At 37.2% G+C, this 21,389-nt stretch overlaps 1 protein-coding gene across 5 annotated transcripts in view; it reads left to right on the forward strand.

The window, feature by feature from the left end:
* Positions 1 to 21,389, forward strand: part of ITGBL1 (integrin subunit beta like 1) — a 312,879-nt gene that overhangs the window by 177,296 nt on the left and 114,194 nt on the right. For all 5 annotated transcript variants that reach the window (XM_060129219.1, XM_060129216.1, XM_060129218.1 and 2 more), the window contains exon 8: positions 17,735 to 17,851. In XM_060129219.1, the coding sequence (XP_059985202.1) occupies positions 17,735 to 17,851 (117 nt within the window). The remainder of the gene's footprint in view (positions 1 to 17,734; positions 17,852 to 21,389) is intronic.

Consider the following 21,389-nt stretch of genomic DNA (forward strand, 5'->3'; position numbering starts at 1 on the left):
TTCAGGTACATGAGCTGACTGGATGTTGGCAGTTCTTGTTACAGTGGCCATACCTTTTCCCATCAATTGCTGCAATTGATAATTGGTAGCGCCCTTAAGATAAGCAGTTGGAAGCCTTAATATCCAGAGAATATGATGTATATTCACAGCGGAATTTAAGGGCCATCAATGTCAGTGTAACACCCTACTTTTCAAATTGAACTCATGTTTTAATTTGTTTATAATAATTGGCAATATTTTCCTTTCCTTTGTGGGTAACTAACCCTCACCCTTATTGAACATGTTTTGGGGGAATAGTTTAACATTCTTTGCAGCACCACGTGTACATAATATATTTTCACATCTTTCTTACTTTTTTTTTGTCAATAAAATATATCTTAGATATATATTCAGGTTCCTCTTGTGCTCAGATAGTGCTGATTAAGTTGATTAGACTGTATTCCCCATATTACCTCTGATGGGAAACTAGCCCAGATGCGGAAAGGAAAGTGCCTTGACGTGGCCTTAAACATAATGAAGCTGATGTAGTGTGTGTGGGTTAAAATGTGAGTATGAATATAATTGCTACATTTAGGTTGTATTAAATCAGTGAGCTTTAAAATTATGCTTAGCCCAGTGTACCTTCAGTTTTTAATTCGAGTTGCATAAAAATTCATCATTTGCTTTTTAAATAAATTATTTATTGTTAACATTTCATTTAATTCATTGTTTTAAGCCTTTATCAAACCTGCCACCTCTCTGATGATCTGATGATATACTGATCCTGGTAAACAGCCTAACACATACACCAAATCCATAAACAAATTACACCAAAGGTATAATTTTACTTTCCTCCTCACTTGCCCATCACACATAAAATAAAACTTTTTAAAAAACATCTTATGATACGTTCTTATCCCCATTCTGCATGTTACTGTGGGCCCCTTTCTTTCATTTTTATTTGTTTTATTTTGTATTACTCCCCTTACATGTTAGCTAAACCTGCCCAAAGTACAGTAGTAGTTTTCTTTATAGTTACAAAATACGTTGAGGTCAGTTTTCATTCTGTGGAAATTGGAATTCATATTGGAGGGTGACTTTCTCTTCCTTGGGGCCATCAGTCTTCATAGACTCATCTATTTGATTTAGATTTTAGTCTCTCTCCCTCTGTGTTCCATACAGCACCTAGAATGCTGTTCACGTGGTTGAATATTAATGATCGTCTCCACAGATTATGAAGCAGAGAACAAATGGTTCTCAATTGAATAATCTGCATTAGTACAACCCTGAGTGAAGGGGGCAAAGGAAAGACTTCCCCCCGACCTTTCCATCTCTTCTCATCCCTTGGGTGGCACGCATGACAAGGAAGCTCATTTGTAAGAGTTCATGAGAAATTTCAAAAGAATAGTGTAGAAAGATGAATTTCTTCTCCCACAGATGGTCTACTAACTGATTTTTAAGTGACTAAATCAGGATTCTGTCTCTACGCAGAGAGAATGCCCAATAAGTCAAGTTTTAAGTAAATTAATCTACTTGAAATTCTGACAGCAGGAGGAATTCAAGTGTGTGCTGTAGAGGTTTGGGCTGGTACCAGATATATCTGCTCTTTAAAAAATATAATACCATACTTTGGGATTAAGTCCAACCATAGCTTAGGTCATGGGAAGGGCTACTGGAAGAACGATCTTAATTAAAATGAATCCTTTACAACATGCTCCTAGCTAAAATATTTATGTTATAACTTGAGATAAAATTATATTGCCTTGTTTACTCATATATGTGAAAATAAGTGTAGATGAAAGTCGAGAAGGAAATTCATTACAATGTTAACAATAATTGTCCCTGGAGCTGAGTTCAACGGAGGATTTCCTGCCTTATATGTATTATTTTATTTTCATTTATCATGCATTGCTTTATAATTATGTATTGCCTTGATAATACTACATTTAAATCAGTTAAATCATAATTTTAAAAGTAAAAGGGACTTTGTGTTAGTGTGTGGTATTTAAAAATCTTGATTTGAAACTAGGGAAGTGATTTTTTAAATAGGGGATAATGGGAGAATACATTTAAAAAATATAGTGAGTGGGAGTCTTAGGTAATGGCATAAAGTTTTAACGATTTGCATAAAAGCTGAATACAGATGCAAATGAGCAGCCTAGATTAAAAACTGTAAAGCAGACTCAACACCATGGAGTATATTTTAGATCAACCAGTATCTGTTTAGATTGATCAGTATCGATCAGTATCAGGCTAGAGTGCTGCCAAGGTTCTGTTTTAAACATCATAGTGATGCCTAATCAAGCCTTCAGTGGTGGTTGTACATGGGGACTGAGGAAGTGGCAGACAATGCTTCTTAGAGGGGGTGACAATGATCAGTCTTAAAGGAGGAAGTATAGACTTGGGTGGGCTAATTTTCATGTGAGTGTCTATATGTGCACATGTATGTGTGTGCATGAGTGCAGATGCCAGTGTGTTTGGACCTCTTGGAAAGGGGAGGGGTAAACAAGGAATAAATGCAACTTAGCCTCAGGGGAGCTCATCTCTGTTTGGATTAAGGTGATCTGCCGTCACTTATCTTAGGGTTTCTCAATAGCAGCACTATTAATATTTTGGGCTGGATAATTCTTTGCTGTGGGGCTGTCCTGTGCTTTGTAGGATGTTTAGCAGTGTTTCTGTTCGTTACTTATAGATGTCAGTAGCACCTCCAACCCATCATTACAGTCAGAAATATCTCCAGACATTGCCAAATGTCCCCTGGGGGGCAAAATTTCCCCAGGATGAGACACATTGCTGTATCTGCTTACAAGAAGTGAACTATTTCTGGGGAAAAGGCTATCATCCAGAGGCTCTGTAATCTTTCCATATGCAATTTCTGACATTCAGTCAGAGAAATAAGAAACAAAACCAAGGAGACAACAACAACCAATAGAAATACATGCATAAATGACCCATTTATTGGGATTATCAGATACAGATATTAGAGTCACTATGGAAAATATATTCAAGAAAAAAGATAGCAAGACAGGCTTCTAGACAATATCAAGTCTTTAGCACAGAGCTAAAATTAATATTGTTTTTGCTGGCTTTCACTCATGGTGGTTTGTTTCCTTGTGTGTACCTATTTGTTGGTCTTCAGTTGTAAGCTTATAGATGGTTTATTCTAAACGCTAGAAAATCTTGAAGTGTAAATTCAGGACACTTTTCTTCAGTGAGGATTTGTGTTAGATTCTCCCAGGATATTACTGATCTTGGATCTCTTTAGCCTTCTTTCCAGAGTCCCCAATTTACTCAAGGAGTCTCAAATTCAACTTCTCCACTTTCATTGCTTGAAGTGCTGATGTAGGCTTTTACCCTCAGGACCTCTTTCATATGGGCTTATGGTAATTGCCCTTGTTCCAGCTCATAGTTTTTTTTTTTTAATAAATTTATTTATTTTCTTTATCTATTTTTGGCTGCATTGGGTCTTCATTGCTGCACGCGGGCTTTCTCTAGTTGCGGTGAGTGGGGGCTACTCTTCATTGTGGTGCTCAGGCTTCTCATTGTGGTGGCTTGTCTTGTTGCGGAGCACGGGCTCTAGGCTCGTGGGCTTCAGTAGTTGTGGCTCTTGGGCTCTAGAGCACAGGCTCAGTAGTTGTGGCGCACAGGCTTAGTTGCTCTGCGGCATGTGGGATCTTCCCGGACCAGGGCTCGAACCTGCATCCCCTGCATTGGCAGGCAGATTCTTAACCACTGTGTCACCAAGGAAGTCCCCAGCTCATAGTTCTTGAAGAATTACATGAATTCCCATAAGCCCAGCAATGGAACAGACACTTTATTTTAGGTCCAATATTTTTTTGTTTTTCATATTGCTGGAAGCTAAAGCCTACATACTATGTACTTCATTGTAATATATCTTTTGTAATACTATTTCAAAAAGTGAAAGTTAATAAAAACTCATATTTAAAATCATATCTCCCCACCAAAGATAAATAAAATTTAAAATTAAGTGGAGGATAAACAAGAAACTTAGATTTGGAAGAGAATAAGTTTAGAATGTTTATTAACTATACTTCCCACACAGCAGTTGTCATTTGCTAGAAGAAAAAAAAAAGGAATATGCAAATTAAAATTCCCAGTGGAATTAATGCAGTTTCTCATTACATAACACATCATGGGCAAGCAATCAATCCTTCGGACTCTCAGGCAATCGGATGTATTTAAGCCAAAGATGTCTCAAGACAAGAGTAATCAGGGTTCCTCCAACACTGCTTTTTGTGTGATGTAGAGTTTATCATTGTTTAAAGCATCTGATCTCATAGGCTTTCTTTGTTTTCCTTTATTACCTCATTTCATTCCCTGAATAGCTTTTGCAGTAGCAATGTTAACTATTATTGCTATAAGTGATTGAATGGCCTATTTCTTTTGATACATCAGGTGAAAGCAGAAGTCATTTCACTGAAGAGCTGATATTGCAATTTCCTGTTCCTTCAAAAAAGACATTGCTTTTCAAGCAAGGGCATAAATGTTTTTGACCATTAGCAATTACATGTGATTTTGTTTTGTTTTGTTTTTATTATTTTATATTCATTCCTTTGATTTTATTGAAGATTTGAATAAGAGAGACACATAAGCACAGATTAACTCATAATATGAAGGGACCCAAAGTAAGATCAGGTTTTATTTCACACAAACTACTATTTCTCCTACATTTCCCTATAGTCAGGGAGATGTGAAGGTTTGCATAAAAGATCTGCATTTCCAATACCTTTATTTTCTGACCTTCTTTTCCGTTGCTAGTACAAGCAGATAATCACAGGTATTTGAGTTCTTTCTCTTTTAGCACCCTCCTTCTTTCCTCTTTCCCTTAATTGGAGGCATATTTCTCTTTCTTCCTACATCTCTACACTACCATGTGATACTCTTATCAAAATGAAATGTTTCCTCTTATCTGGTAGTGTCCAAGAAATGTAGAGCACCCTCATCGATTTGGTCATCATTCAGTTTTTCTAGGTAGCTAAGATTAGCCATGAAGTCTCTATGGTCTCTGCTATGACTAAGTATTTCATTATCTTGAAATAATGAAAAAGAAGGTCAAGCAATTTTTCTCATACGTCTTCCCCCAGTCTGAACTGTTTCCATGACTTTTAACTACTGTCTTTTTGCCTTTACAGGCAATATTCATTAGGATATACTTTGAGAATATATCTGTATTTCCATCAGTCTGGATCACTTATGACCCTAGTAAGTTCCATTATTTGGAATTATGTTTCTATATTTAACTACTATTACTTTATAGCCAATGGTAGGAAGTGTTGGTCTTAGTTTCTCTAGAAAATGAATTGATTTGAAGGGAACCACAAGCAACTTTCTATTTGTGATGGAAGGCCATAATTTAAATATTTAGATATAAGTTATATAAATTAGTATGATTTTTATATTTGCATTGCATAGTAACAGTCTTAGAGAAGAATACTGCAAGTAATACCTTGGTAGCTGCCGTTAGAGTCTAACAAATTATACAACTTGACCAGTCATATTTGGAACATTTAACTAGAAAACAAGACTGGTAGCTACAATTGATGATTTATGAATCAAATTCTGTGAATACATCTGCGACGCTTTAGAGATCATTTAGTTCAAGAGCTTAGTGTAACAATATGTGAGAAGAGAACAGATAGCAATTTCTGAAAAGCAAAAGTGACTAGTCCAGGCTAGATAGAACCACTTATTGAAAAATCAGCCTTTCCCCACTGTACTGTGATGTCACCTCTGTCATAAATAAAGTGACCTTATATTGCATGGGTCTTTTTCCAGTGTTTTTATTCTGTTCCATTTGTCTATTTGTCTAATATTTTACCAGCAATACACTCTTAAATGCTATAACTTTATAGTATGTGTTAAAATCTGGTATTGTAATTTCTCTACCCACTTTTCTCTGACAATAATGCTTTGGCTATTTTTGTCCCTCTGCATTTACATACCATTATGTTATCAAAATTATATCTTTTAAAAATTCTTGTCCTTTTTGTTTTTGCTATACAAAATAGAACTAATTTTTTTATATTAACCAGTTGTGTCTCATGACCTTGCTGAATTTACTTCTTAATTTTAATACTTCATATGTAGGTTTTTTGGATTTTCTACCAACATAATCATGCATACGTGAATAATGACAGTGTTATTTCTTCTTTCTTTATGCATCTTCTTTCTTTCTTTCTTTCTTTCTTTCTTTTGCTTTAGAGCACTTGATAAGAAGTCTGTACAATGTTGTTTAGAAAAGGAGATAGTGGACATTCTTGTCTTGCTCCCAGTCTTGAGGGAAGTGGTTTCAATATTTTACTTCCAAATGTGTTGTTTGCTGTAGATTTATTTTAGATTACCTTCATCAAAATTAGGAAGTTAGCTTCTATTCCTTTATTCTTTCCTCATGAAGGAGTGTTGAATATTATCAAATATACAGTGTGCATCTATTTAGATTATAATATGTTTTTTTTTCTGTGAATGTGGTGAAATATTTTGATGGATTTTTAAATGATTAAACCAACCCTCTAATCCTGGACTAAACACATTTGGCAATGATTTTTTGAAAATGTTGGATTTAAAGCTCGTGAGAGATATTAATCTGTAACATCCTTTTCCTGTAATGTCCTTGTGTGATTTTTTTGTCAAGGTTATTCTAGCATTGTGCAATTTAAGTTCTAGACTGACTTTTACAAAACATTATTTTAATTTTGCAGAGTTTTTTTCATTTAGATTTCCCTATATTTACTTTCATTTTCACTATTTTCTTTATTTTAATGTTTATGTTCTGGATGGATCATTTTCTTTTTGTGTGAAGAAATGTTTTCTTTAATATTTATTCTGATAAGGCTCTTCTAGTGACAACTTATTTTAGTTTTTGTTTGCCTGGAAACGTTCTCATTTTGTAATCAAATTGGTAGGATATTTTTGTTAGGCATAGAATTCTAATTTGGCACTTCCTTTCAGGATTTTAAAGATGTCATTCCATTGCCATGTGATTTAAGCATTTATTTTGGTAATTCAGTTGTCAATCTTCTTGTTTTTTTCCTTTGAAAGTAATACATCTTTTTATCTCTAACTATTTTTAAGATTTTCTCTTTGTCTTTCAGCAACTGACTATGCTGTGTGTCAGCGATGCTGTGTGGTTTTCCCTTTATTTATTCTCCTTAGGCTTTATGAAGCTTCTTGAATCCATAACTTAAATTCTTTGGGCATGTGTATTAGTTTGTTAGGGCTGCCATAACAAACTACCATGCACTGGGTGGCTTAAACAATAGAGATTTATTTCCTCTGGGCCTGGAGGCTGGAAGTCCAAGATCAAAATGTGAATAACCTGGATTTATTCTGAGGGTCTCTCTCCTTGGCTTGTAGATAGCCATCTTCTCTTTGTGTCTTCACATGGTCTCCCCTCTGTGTGTGTCTGTGTCCTAATCTTCTCTTCTCATAAAATCACTAGGATTGGGGCCCATTCTAATGACCTTACTTCACCTTAATTACCTCTCTAAAGATCTTATCCCCAAATATAGTCACATACTGAGGTACTGGAGATTAGGATTTCAACATGTGAATTGGTGGGGGTGGGGGGACACAATTCAGTCCATTATAGCACTATTGGAAGTGTCTTATCTATGACCTCTTAAAATATTACTTCTGCTTCATCCTGTCTTTTTTTCTGGGTACCCAATTAGATGCTTTGGATATTATTTCATGTCCAGTGTATTTCTTAAGCTTTTTTTATTCATTCTTTTTGTTTTCTATGCTTCAGTCTGGATATTTTCCACTGACCTATCTTCCAGTTTACTAAGCCTCTTTTCTCCTGTGTCTAATTTGCCACTGACTCTCTTTATTCAATTTTTAATTTCAGTAACTGTATTTTTAAATTCAGAATTTCTACTTCATTTTTTATAGATGATTCTCTGAATAATTTCTCCATTTAGTAAAATAGTTTTTTGAATATATTAATCATAGTTATTTTAAAGTCCATTACTGACAATTCTAGTTTGGTCACCTGTATCATTTTTAGACCTTTTTGTATTGTCTATTTTTCTCTTTCCTTTTTAGTCATTCTGTCTTGTCTATTGATATAACTATTTTTTAATTGGGTATAAATATTGTTTAATAAAATTGGTAGAAATTTGTGAATGATGTTATCTTCCATGAAGAGATAATTTACTTTTTGTCTGGCAGACATATGTACAAAGGCAGATAACCTCAATCCAATCAGGCATTAAAATGATTTCTAAAGTGAAAACCTGGGATGTTTATGTTATGTTTATCAATGCCCTCCTTCTCAAAGGTCCCTGAGTTCCAAGTACTGTCTTTCCAGCCAGATGAAAAAACCAAAAGCTCTGTTTAGTTTATTCATCTTCTAGATGTTGCTTTCTGCTTAATGCTTTATCCTCTTGCCCTAAAAAGTTTCAGTCTTGACAAATGGGGATTATTTGTGTATTGGGTAGAACTCACTACCCTATGGTTCCTTTTTCTCTAGGATCTTGGCCACTTAAATCCAGGCTGCCTTAGGAGGCTTTGACTTATATAGTGACGTTTTGCTAGTCAAAAATTATTTCTGAGGCTAGAGACAAAACAGAGGTAGGACTTTCAGGTGCCATAGGAGTTTGTTGAAAAATAATGTCAGAATAAAATACCTTTTAAGAAGTAGCATTACTTAGTACAGAAACCATAAGTTATCTGAAATACATTGTTGGCAGAGCAAAAAAGGAAGTAGACATTCATATTGAGGGAGAAACAGATTAGCTGTGAAAAAATGGTGTATTACTTCCAGTTATATAAAATTATAATATGTGGTTCTATTTGTGGAAGCCTTTTACTCTTCAAGTTATACATTTATTTATTTTTTTCTTAAAGTTTAAACACTATGCCACAAACAGATATCACAGTGGTACTTAGGAAATCCAAACAGTAATACTTAAAACAATATATTTCTGTTTTGGTGTCTTTAAAGTTACTTATTAAGTAGGTATTGCCAATTTTGAAATTTTTAAAATAGAAAGGTTTAGTTATTTTCTAAGATTATAGAGCATATAAGTGGTTGATATTAAATTCTATCTTAGGTCTTTCTGAATCCAGAGCACAAACTCTTAACTCTTATCAAAGACGGCCTTCTTGGCTTCAATTCCTTCAGTGATGGAAGCTTACTCCCTACCATGGCAGCACATTCCATAATGGACTACTCTGATGTGTATTATGTTATTTATTACAGTATATTAAACTCTGTTTCCCTGTAACTCTTACCTATTAATCCTGAATATGTTAACTGTGCTATAAAATGACAGAGTTAAAGCAAGTCACTATAGCCTTAAATTTTAAGTTTATTGAATTTCTGACATTTTTGACTACATGATTCCCAGACTCTGCATATATTTGACATTGCTTTACTGAAAAAAATTGGCTTAAATCCTGAATATGACATTAAAGGATACTTTCCAAAAGTGAATGTAAAACATGTGGCTAAGTGTATACATAATTATTGATAAGACTTTATTTTTTAAAAAACATTTAGCTGCATAGATAAGTTATGTTTAGAATTTTACTTGCATATTTTTAAAATTTTAACTATTTTTATTTTGAGATACTTTTGATCTTAGAAGACTTAAGAATAGTACAAAGAACTTTTTTTACATGAGCCATTTGAGGATAAGTTGCTCACATGGAGTTACAATAGCTTCAAATTTAAATGTACGTATACTCATACATTCTGATATATGTATACATTTACATATATACTCAATGTTCTTTCTAATGTTTTATGATTTGGGAAAACTAATATTGGTAGATTCAGAAATAAAGACTAATTAAAAAATAAGTTATCAGGAGAAAATATTGCTTTATGGTGTATTTTTTCTTCATTTTAAAAGATTAGCTTGTTGTTGATGGAAATGTATTATTTATTGTTAGATGGATTTCATTGTTCAATTTGTAAAGTAAATTCTCTGATTATCCCTGATGTGGGAAGAAAGTCCACGCTTGTTTCAAATCAATTTAATTAGCACTCCTGAAATGTGTGTTAAGGAAGTGATATGTTCACTCACACTTTTGAATGTTTTAAAGTAACAAAACCAGCAAGAATTTAAAAGTGATTAAGGCCTGATTCTACCTTATCCCTTTTTTTCCCAAATATAGTTTATCTTCAAGAAACTTTCTATAGAAACGTTTCTCTGTATCAACTCTTTCACTAGTGAATAGCATTTGTTGTCTGTTTCTATCTTTGACATTTGTCCCATAGAGTCTTTCATGGTGAATTACAATTGCATGTGTTTATTTATGCCCTATGGAATCAATAATTCAATACCAGGCATAGGCCTGGATGTGATAGGATTTTTGTTTGCAGAATCCCAAAACCTTGTTTCTGAAGCAAGGTACTGCCCACTGTCCCGTGAATGGGTTTATCAGCCACAAAGAATGAGATTCTTACTCTAATTTATATTGACTCATTCAGGATGGGCCACATTGATTAATTACTTAAGCTCCACATTTCCAACCTCATTCTTTCTCTGATTTTTTAACCTTGGGTCTATCGCATAGTTCCTGAGTTATATTGGTAAACACGTATGATATTGCTACCTAATTTATAAAATGTTTATTAGAAATAAATGAATTGAGTAATTTTAGTTATTGTTATAGAAACTAATCTTAAGGTTGAAATAACGAGATACTCTTACTTAGAGGTCTAATAGACTTCCTCTGTGAAGTTCTGCTCAATACCTTGGAAAACCTTTAGAGAAAAGTGAAGCCTGCTACTCCCATATCCCAGTTTCAATTTTAGACACTCTAAGGGCAAACAACAGAAAACTATATCAGTACAACATTTGCTTAAATGTCTTATTTCCTCACAAAGGTCTGTGATTGATTACTTTAATCCTTGTATACTAAGAAGACACAAATAGAAGGATTGACATTTATCCATGTTTTGAAAAAGTTACGAGCATCTCTTCCTTGGCTAGCAAATGTAGTGTCAAAGTGTGGCTTGAATTATAAGAAGTCCCACTGCTCATTTTGAAATGGAAGGTGAAAGTTGCCTCTTCACTTTCAAATGTCTGATTACTTTATTCTCACACACAAAATATTTGTACTTAGATGAAATGGTACAGAATATTATAGTTCTGAAGTGTTTAATTCTTTCTCATAGAAATTTCAAGGGAACTTTGGATGCATTTGGCAGGAGCTTTTCCTAGTACAATCAGGTTGCTATGGTAAACCTCTTATTTTAGGCAAAGGAGGACTGTGTTAGTAAAGTGCTAATCTCTTTTCTGTTTTATGTGAGCCTCTAATTACTCTCCAAATATTGAGCATGTACTGCAAGTGTGGTTTTGCCCTTTTAAAAAGTGGAAGAAAATAAGGTTGTAGAGAGTGTACCTTCTGTTCCCAGGCTAGCAGGTGCATTTGATGATATGGTGTTCTTAAATAATCTCATTCTGGATCAGGAAATACAGTTGGTTTATTTTTGTAGAGAAATAGAATCAGAAAGTAAAGGAATGGATTTTATGTGAGTTACTGAAATTCAAGCCTCCCATTATGTTTTTTTAATTATAAAAATAGAAATAATAATATCTGTTATTTGTGGACCACTTACTATGTGTCAGGTCCTGTCCTATGTACTTGATACGTATAATAATATTTAGCCTAACCAAAATCTTACGTGATCAGTGTCATTATTATCCCCATCCTGTAGCCGTAATAAATGAGGTTTAACTTAGTCTTCCAAAGAATCACATTTAAGATTGGATGTGCCAGGATTAAAATCCAGATTTATTTAAAATCAGAGCCCATTCTTTTAACTGAATCTTACTTTAAAATTTATTTTCTTTCTTCTTTGCCTGATTAACATTTAAGACTCATTCCGAATTCACCTTTTCCAGGAACCTTCTGTAACCCTGTAGGGTGTGTGTGCTCATGTACTTTACCTGTATTCCCTCTACTATTAAAAGTTTTTAAATGTCTTTCTTAATTTTGTATCTTCAGGATAAACTAGATGAGCTGTAAACTGTGCTTTTTGTCCATGTTCTGACTTAAAGTTTTCCTGTATTTTGTAGAAGTGTCAAATTTGAAATGCTTAAGTAAAATCTGTTTTAATCAGAACTTCTACGTATCTGCTTTACTTCATTACCCTTCTTTGCTAGTGTATAATAGCCTTTAAATACAATTCATAGGGATTGCAATCCATTATAAAAGTATGTCTTTGGACTAACTTTTTGTATGTCCTTAAAGGTTAAGTTTATTAAAATGTACCTGGAGTGGGCAGACTCAGTGTAAATTTCAGTTAAGTTTTGGTTGGATGATATTGATGATGTTGACTGAATTAATTTCTTTTCAGACAGTTATTTCCATCCTTTTCATCCTGTTCCTGGATTGTCTTTTTAAAAATTACTTGGTTTATTTGCATTTTTGAATATATCTTTCTTTAGATTTTCCTCTCAATTTGTTATATATAACAGAGTACTTGCTAGTGCTAGACCTGCAAACTTCCATTATCCTTCATTCTTACTTATCAGAATACTAATTGGATAATCATTTGAGAATCCACAGTTACATCTCCATAACATTAAACTAATCATTGAAATACTACCATTTAGTAAATAAAGGAGAGGAGACTCAATTTCTTATATTTTTTCTTTCTGAATTTGTTTTTATTTTTTTAAGTGTTTTATTTTCACATCTTTATTGGAGTATAAATGTTTACAAAGTTTTGTTAGTTTCTGCTGCACAACAAAGTGAATCAGCTATATGTATACATGTATCCCCATATCCCCTCCCTCTTGAACCTCCCTTCCACCCTTCCTATCCCACCCCTCTAGGTCCTCACAAAGCATCGAGCTGATCTCCCTGTGCTATGCAGCAGCTTCCCGCTAGCCATCCGTTTTACATTTGGTAGTGTACATATGTCACTACTGCTCTCTCTCTTCATGCCAGCTTCCCCTTCTCCCCCATGTGCCCTCAAGTCTGTTCTGTACATCTTTGTCTTTATTCCTGCCCTGCCACTAGGTTCATCAGTACCGCTTTTCAAAATTCCATATATGCGCGTTAGCATAAGGTATTTGTTTTTCTCTTTCTGACTTACTTCACTCTGTATGACAGATTCTAGGTCCATCCACCTCACTACAAATAACTCAGTTTCGTTCCTTTTTATGGCTGAGTAGTATTCCATTGTATATATGTGCCACATCTTCTTTATCCATTCATCTCTCGATGGACATTTAGGATGCTTCCATGTCCTGGCTATTGTAAATAGTGCCACAGTGAACATTGTGGTAAATGTATCTTTTTGAATTATGGTTTTCTCTGGGTATATGCCCGGTAGTGGGATTGCTGGGTCATATGGTAGTTCTATTTTTAGTATTTTAAGGAACCTCCATACTGTTCTCCATAGTGGCTGTATCAGTTTACGTTCCCACCAACAGTGCAGGAGGGTTCCCTTTTCTCCACACCCCCTCCAGCATTTATTATTTGTAGATTTTTTGATGATGGCCATTCTGACCGGTGTGAGGTGATACCTCATTGTGGTTTTGATTTGCATTTCTCTAATGGTTACTAAGGTTGAGCATCTTTTCATGTATTTGTTGGCCATCTGTGTGTCTTCTTTGGAGAAATGTCTATTTAGGTCTTCTGCCCATTTTTGGATTGGGTTGTTTGTTGTTTTGATATTGAGCTGCATGAGCTGCTTGTATATTTTGGAGATTAATCCTTTGTCAGTTGTTTCGTTTGCAAATATTTTCTCCCATTCTGAGGCTTGTGTTTGCTACTACCTCAACAGAGAACTTTGCTGGCTGCTAACAGGTTACAAATCAGCCTGGACCATAAATAGATCACTATTTATGGTAGGGTTCTGGCATGTATTTATTTAGTATAAAGTGTGCATTCACTGATCTACTAACGGTGTGAACCAAGTACTGTGGGATCAGAGAGAAGGAACAGATCTTCCAGGTGACCATACAGGGATGGCAAGGAAGGGTTTATAGAGGATTTCAGATTTAAGCTGGCTATTGAACACTAGGTTGAATTTTATAGAGAAAGTTGTAGAGTGCATGGCAGAGAGAAGAAATGGAGCACAAAAACAAAGTCTCTGAACATGAGTGCACTGTGATTGTTGGGTATAAGCTTAGGAAGGTGAGTTGGATCTTGTGTAGAAAGCCCTGTTGAGAAATTTGATCTCTGCCTTAAAGATCATGTGGGACCATCACGGGAAGGGGAGTTCCATCATCATAGCTATGTTTTAAGAAAGTAGATTTTATGAAATTTGAAATTGAAAGGAGAAGAGTGGTTAATTAAAAGAAGGAAGGCATCAAGTATGTCATCAAGTTTTTTCAAGACTCAGTGACAGATTAAATGAATAGCGACCTTCTCCGGGATAAAAGAATGCAGGAAAAGGAGTAAGTTTGTGAATAAAGGTGATGAATTTGCTGTGGAACGTATTTCATTGATGTAACTGTGGAAAACACAAATGAAGGTATTCAGGTGATTGGAAATGCCTTTGCATTCCAGGGAGAAACGTCTTATTCTAAATTCAAGTTCTTCCATTAAAGCTCACGCTTTGTGTCAGTGTTACCAAACTATTTACATGTGATTATTATTTAGTGCATCTGTACAATAAATATTGGTTTAAACATTATGAGGACACATGAGAAGTGCAGTTAATTCTGATGTTTTTGTGAAGATGAGTGATTAGGGGGGTGCAAGTGTCATGGATTTGGTGGAATTTACTTTGGATCTTAAAGGATGAGTGGAAATTCACCTGGCAGGTCTATGTCCTGGTAGTGAATGGAGTGAAGTTGTGAACTGAGACAGCAAAATAATGCCCTTTAAAATGTGGACCACATGAAGAATTTACTCTTCTTTACCTTTCTGTGTGTGACAGATTAGCCTTTCTTAATGCTTTGCCATCCCATCAGAATCTTCTGTATCCTAAAAACTAAATTACAGCTACATACAAAAAGTTAATTTAGCTAGTATTTGCCTTAACATATTTTTAAAACACCAACAGACACACGGCCTAAAAAATGAATTGCAAAATGGTTAATTATTGTCTGATATTTTAAACAGATGCTTGAATTACAATCTATCAGGAAAAAAAGGTACCTAGGACCATATATTAACACTTTGCTATCCAACTGTATAAAAGGTGGGGGGCGGATAAATTGGGAGATGGGAGAAATAGAAGACCCTATCCAGAATGAAAACAGTGAAATGGAGATATTTAAACACATATGCCAGTAGTTAGTTCATCCATTTCAAAGAAGCCAATAATACATATTCAGGAAACTTCCTGTATGCCTCAAAATGCTAATAAAATGGTCAGCATAAATACATATGCCCTCACACTTAAAAAGTGTTGTTTCTTGGTAACTGGGAGTGGATTACCTGTCAGGAATGATGTGGGTGAAGTTTCCCACATCTGTCCACCATGGACTAGTTAACCATACAGGGCCACACTGCTGACGGTCCTATATTTTGCCTCTCTCCACGATCTGGATCGTTGTTGTCCTTCACACATCTCCCTATGAGAGAACCAGTGTGTTTATGCACAGCAGGGGATTAACCAGGGCTCAGAAAATCTGGGTTCTAGGACCAATACTGCTGACGTCTACTTTGCTGGCCTTAAGCACATCTTTTAGCCTCAGCATACTTGAGTTTCCTCATCTATTAAATAAACTGCAGAAAGTCATGGATCCTCCTGACATTTTATAGCAAATAAACACGTGCTGGTATATTTTTCCAGGGAGAGATCTGGGGTCTACCAGTCAGAGTTCTTTCTTTTTTTTTTTTTGCGGTACGTGGGCCTCTCACTGTTGTGGCCTCTCCCGTTGCGGAGCACAGGCTCCGGACACGCAGGCCCAGCAGCCATGGCTCACGGGCCCAGCCGCTCCGCGGCACGCGGGATCCTCCTGGACCAGGGCACGAACCCGGGTCCCCTGCATGAGCAGGCGGACTCCCAACCACAGCGCCACCAGGGAAGCCCCACCAGTCAGAGTTCTTGATTGCGTACAACAGAAACCGAGGTCATTAACTGGGATGAAAAATCATTTTATTAGAAGAGTTTAGGCTCAGAACACAAGCTTGGACAATCAGTTCATGCAGCACCCCAGCGAAGCAAGGCACTGCCGAGAACCAGCCCCTGCAGCCATCACGTTTAAACTTCAGCCTCTGTGTGCCGAGCTCTCCTACCCCTGGATGCTCACTGCTGTGCTGTTACACTTGGCGTTCTGCCACAGCCCTGTGCCTTGCTTTCACCCTCATGAATCCAAGCCCCGGCCAAGAGCGTCTGGCGTGTCTCTGTTCCGTCTGCCGGTCCATAGGAAGAGGGGGTATCATTGGGGAAAGAGGAGGGGCTCTGACTCCTGCTGAACTTGGCACTGCCTCCAGGTTGGAGGAGAGATGGGTTGAAGGGTGGCCAGAACAACATTATCTATCGCCATATCTTTCACTGGATTCTCAAAGGGACCATAACCCCGCCATTTCTGCCACAAAAGATTATGAGTCACTGCGTTAGATTATGTTTAATTACAACTCTGAAATTATATGATTCTAAATACTAATTTTTCTTTCTTCCATCATATCCCAGCTCAGAATTTCTTTAACGAGATACAAATGCAGCAACAGAATGACTAACAACATTGCAGGGTCAGCCCTGAAGTATCTTATGATCATTTCAGTGGGTGTGTAATTATGATGGTTGGGATAATGACAGAGAGTAACAGATGTCTCAGAGTAGTCACTCAGCTGAATTTCTGGCAAACCAGTACCAATTCCTCAGAAAAAAGAAATGTACTTTCTGGTGCTGCATTATGAGTATATTAAGATACAATATGGCTTAATGTTTAGATGCACAAACTTTAAGTGTAATGAGAATGGATATAAATTTTGAATCTGTCCCTTAAGAACTGGTTCACCAGGGAAAGTAACTTGGCCTCAGTATGTCTCCATTTCCTGTTTAGTAAAATGATAGTGATAATGCTAGTCAATGTGTGGTATTATGAAAACAAAATGACAGAATTGAAGGAATTATAGTGTTTGAGGCATAGTTACAGCTCCAGAAATAATAACAAATAACAAAAGACATAAAGATAAAGACTTAACTGTTTATAAACATAAAGATATATAGTTAAGAAATCCCCAAACTATGAACCAAACTCATTCCAAAACATGTTTATACTTTTCAACTTTAAGTCAAGGATAATAGATATTTAGGACATGCGCTCGGACATGTGTTCCATGTTGAAATGACTTCTGTGAACTCAAAAATTGATGCCAAATCATCACTAAAATATCAGGTTGAAATGTACCTATGAACATTTTTTTTCTGATGTGGCAGACAGACCCACACTAAAAATAGTTTTTTAAATGACCACATTATGGCAAATTATGTCAAAATATATAAAATTGACTCAGTTATGTTAAATGGTCTCATCATAAGTGGAATATGAAATACCCAGAGAGTTTAATAGTTGGATTATTCTTCAAAAATGAATGAAACAAAAAAATGAATGAAACAGAAAGTGGAAAGTAGAAGATGGGAACGACATGAGCCAGGAGTTGTCACTTCAGCTCCCACCGACCTCCTTGGCATTTGCGCCTGACCTTCAGCTTAACCTTAGGGAGGTAGGAAAAGGTATTTGCTGAGCTATTATCAGCCACAGACTAGAACTGGTCCAGGAAGTCTAATAGGATGCTTGCTTCCTTTCAAAGCCTTCCTGATTCTGTGAGCCTCCTACTGAGTGCACTCTGCCTTTGTGTTTTGCAGGTAAGTGTGAGTGTGGCGAATGCACTTGCTACCCACCGGGAGGCGGCAGGGTATATGGCAAGACGTGTGAGTGTGACGATCGCCGCTGCGAAGACTTGGACGGCGTGGTCTGTGGAGGTGAGCAATTCTCACAGCCCTCTGCTCCCTACGTGCAGTCTGCTTCACCTGCCTTTCTTATCCTACTTCTCCTTCTTTTTTTAAAAAAGTTCTGTTACAAAGACGATAAACAAAAAGCAATACACAATTAGACCTAAAAGCAGTATACCGTTAGGTTGGTAAGGACCTTGGCCTCTTGATTTAATCCACGTGTATGTATGTGACAGGATAAAGCATGCTATTGATAAAAGATGGTGGAGACTAAACCAAGTCCTCTGAAGACAGTGAAAGGGTTTGCTTCAACCAGTTTACAGTTTCGATTACTGATAAAAACGGATCGGGGAAGTATCACCTGAGACTTGGAAAATAAAGCAGTAAGACTATATTCCAAGTTAATTACACAATCACAAGAGATATACACTCAGTTTCCATGATGGCTCTGAGACCCCAAAACGAACTTACTGAAGTAATAAACAGTGCAAAGGAAGAATGAGGCAGATGAGGGTCGTCACGAAGGTTAACACAGCAGAAAGGAGAGTCCCAGGGGTAGAATGTTGCCAGTGTCCACCTGAGCTTCATCCAGGGGAGGGAAAGGGGGTCACCATGGTTCTAGTTCAGTCTTGCAAAGCTCCGTATTGTAGAGAGGGTGCATGCCGATTGCGGTTCCTTCCAGGTTTCCAGGACAATTGAGGTGAACTGGACATGGAATCACACTAAAATAATATAACTGTATCTCTTTAAGATAATTATCATAATGCAGTTGGGCACTATTGGGGGAGAAGCCCGCATATGTACATACAAGTGATGGAAGGCTGGTACACCACCCATCTCTATCATCTCTCTGACCTCTATGTATATCTGTCTAGCTACTCTCTCTCTAACCAACTATAAAACACTTGGAATTTGATCAAAAATATTTTCTTCTTTCCTTTCTCTGTGAGCCAAGGGAAAAGGCCCTTTTTAATAACTGTTGGGCTGGGTGGTTTCTCTCTTGCAGTTCCCATGACAGACATCCTCAGAGATAGTTCCTGCTTTTCTCATTTCACAAATGGAAAAGTGAATGAGGTTTGAGGTGTTAATGTCCCATCACTGAAAAGTGCCAGACTCAGGGTTGGAGCTGTGGAGTTCAGTTCACAGATCTCTCTCTAAACCACAATTTCCCCCAGAGTGATATCCCGCTGTTTTGACTTTATATCAATATTATTTTTAGTTTAGAGTCTCTTTTCACTCGTGTTAGTTATCAGACATATCTAAACAGATTATAGTCCTTTTTATTGTTGTTGTTAAGTACTTGACATTTTACAAACCTGTCATATCTACATACCCATTAAATGACCAGTCCTCCCTTCCCCCAGCGAATCTCTCTTTCTCTCTATCTTTGGGGAGGAAACCAAAGATGAAAGCAAATCTATATATCTGCTTGTTAGAAGAGATCAAATGTTTACTAGGTAAGTGAGAAAGCATCTCACAAAGGGATAATTTTTTAGACTGATTCTTGACTCTGCGTGTCTACACTCTGGATTTGTCCATCTACCCAGAGTCCTCTGTGTCCCAGAGGGCCATGACTCCCATTAGCCAAACTAGTAAAAGACCAATGTACAAACAAGAACACCAATTACTTGATATACAATCAGAAATATAGTTGCCCCAGAGACTAGAATTTTTTTTTTGTAGAGAAACTCTATGAGAAGTAAGAATCTGAGATAAGGATTTGGATGCAAGTCCTTGGAAAGGGGAAGGAGTTTCTGGTAGGAGAGTGGGAAAGTGTGGCATGGAGGAGGGGGCAGCCGATTAAGACTGTGCTGTCAACCCAGTTACTGCTGTGGTCAACTGGAGCTTCATCCCAGCACAGAGGATGGAACTCTAGGAGCCCGAGTAAAACACGCAATTCTTATATCATCAGTCATTGGTTGAGGAATGCTTCTAGGAGACGTTAACTGCCAGGCCACATCCAGCATGCCTCACAGGTACAGGATCAGAGCAGGCTTCTGTGGCTGGAGGAAACCTCGGGGCAGAGAACCCAGGGGGTGCCAAGTGAAAGTCATCATAACAGAAAGGATGACGTTGCCGGGGGATCCCTGCAGAATACACATGCGGAAGGACCGCAGCTCTCACGCCGGGTGGTCTATCCTCTCTGGATAGTGCAGATTCTTATTCTTTACCACTGGCTAATTTTCCTACCGACAATCCATCCTCTCTTTGATTGGATACAGGATGTGGCACAGTAGCCTAGGCAGTAGCCAGAGACAGGCTAATATATCTTATCCTCCTGGTAGAGCCTTGGCTACGATTTGGGAGATCCTTGCTTACACATTTAGAGATTAATTCTTAGATGGTTGATCTTCCCAAATATAGATGATATTGGAACATAATTATCAGAGCACAAACGTGTTTTCAAAGTTGGGAAAAACTTTGCTGCTTCTCCTGTGTCAGCTAGCAGCCAACAAATATTAGTACAATAGTAATCAGATAAGCAAAGCATCTTTGATCTCTATAATTGGATGGATTCTCTTGGTGTTTCTTCTTAAATTTTAGCAACCAGCTCTAGGAAATCATCTATGCATTTTAATTTCGTATTTTAGATTGTATTAAAGACATTTTACTGACCGAAAGATCTTGGAACATTTTTCAAGTAGGTAAAGGAAACACACCTTGGAAATTTTTCTTGAAAATATTTTGTGTTGTTATTCTTAAATTTCACTTTGACATTCAGATAATGTCCTTGAGAGATTTAGGGTTAAGATAATACCAGTAATTTCTTTCTTTTTTTTTTTGGCTGCATTCGGTCTTCGTTTCTGCACGCGGGCTTTCCCTAGTTGCGGCGAGCGGGGGCTACTCTTCGATGCGGTGCATGGGCTTCTCATTGCGGTGGCTTCTCTTTGTTGCAGAGCCTCGGCTCTAGGCACGTGGGCTTCAGTAGTTGTGGCACGCGGGCTCAGTAGTTGTGGCTCGCGGGCTCTAGAGCGTGGGCTCAGTAGTTGCGGCACACGGGTTTAGCTGCTCTGCGGCATGTGGAATCTTCCCGGACCAGGGCTTGAACCCATGTCCCCTGCATTGGCAGGTAGATTCTTATCACTGTGCCACCAGGGAAGTCCAATACCAATAATTTAAAAGGTTGTCGATTGGCTTCACTTACCTTCTCCTGCTTCATCTGAGCTCTGCAGCCCAGTTGACAGCCTGGAGCCTTAAATTCTGCCACAGGTTCTGCACTAGGGCCTATGCACACATCTGTACACATTTCAGTGTGTAGTTTTTTTTGTGACTCTTTACTCTGATAGTCAGTCCTATTGCTTGGAGGGAGATAGTTCCAGGAAGGAGAGGGAGAGAGATGTCCCCCTCAGTGGTCAGCTCATGTGTATCTGAAGCGACATGTAGCTAGAAAAGCTGCCCATAGCTTACAGTCCACACTGATGCTCTGTTAGTGTTCCTCAACAGGATAAGTCTAGTCTTGGTATTCATGGTGGCTGCGGTCTATAAAGTTGTCTTGAACAGGGATTTGGCAAATACTCACTGCTCCTGAGGGAAATACGGGCCTAGCTAGGTTCCTGCCCCTGTTTGC

This window comes from Lagenorhynchus albirostris, chromosome 18, assembly GCF_949774975.1.
Source record: "Lagenorhynchus albirostris chromosome 18, mLagAlb1.1, whole genome shotgun sequence".
In the NCBI taxonomy this organism is placed as follows: domain Eukaryota; kingdom Metazoa; phylum Chordata; class Mammalia; order Artiodactyla; family Delphinidae; genus Lagenorhynchus; species Lagenorhynchus albirostris.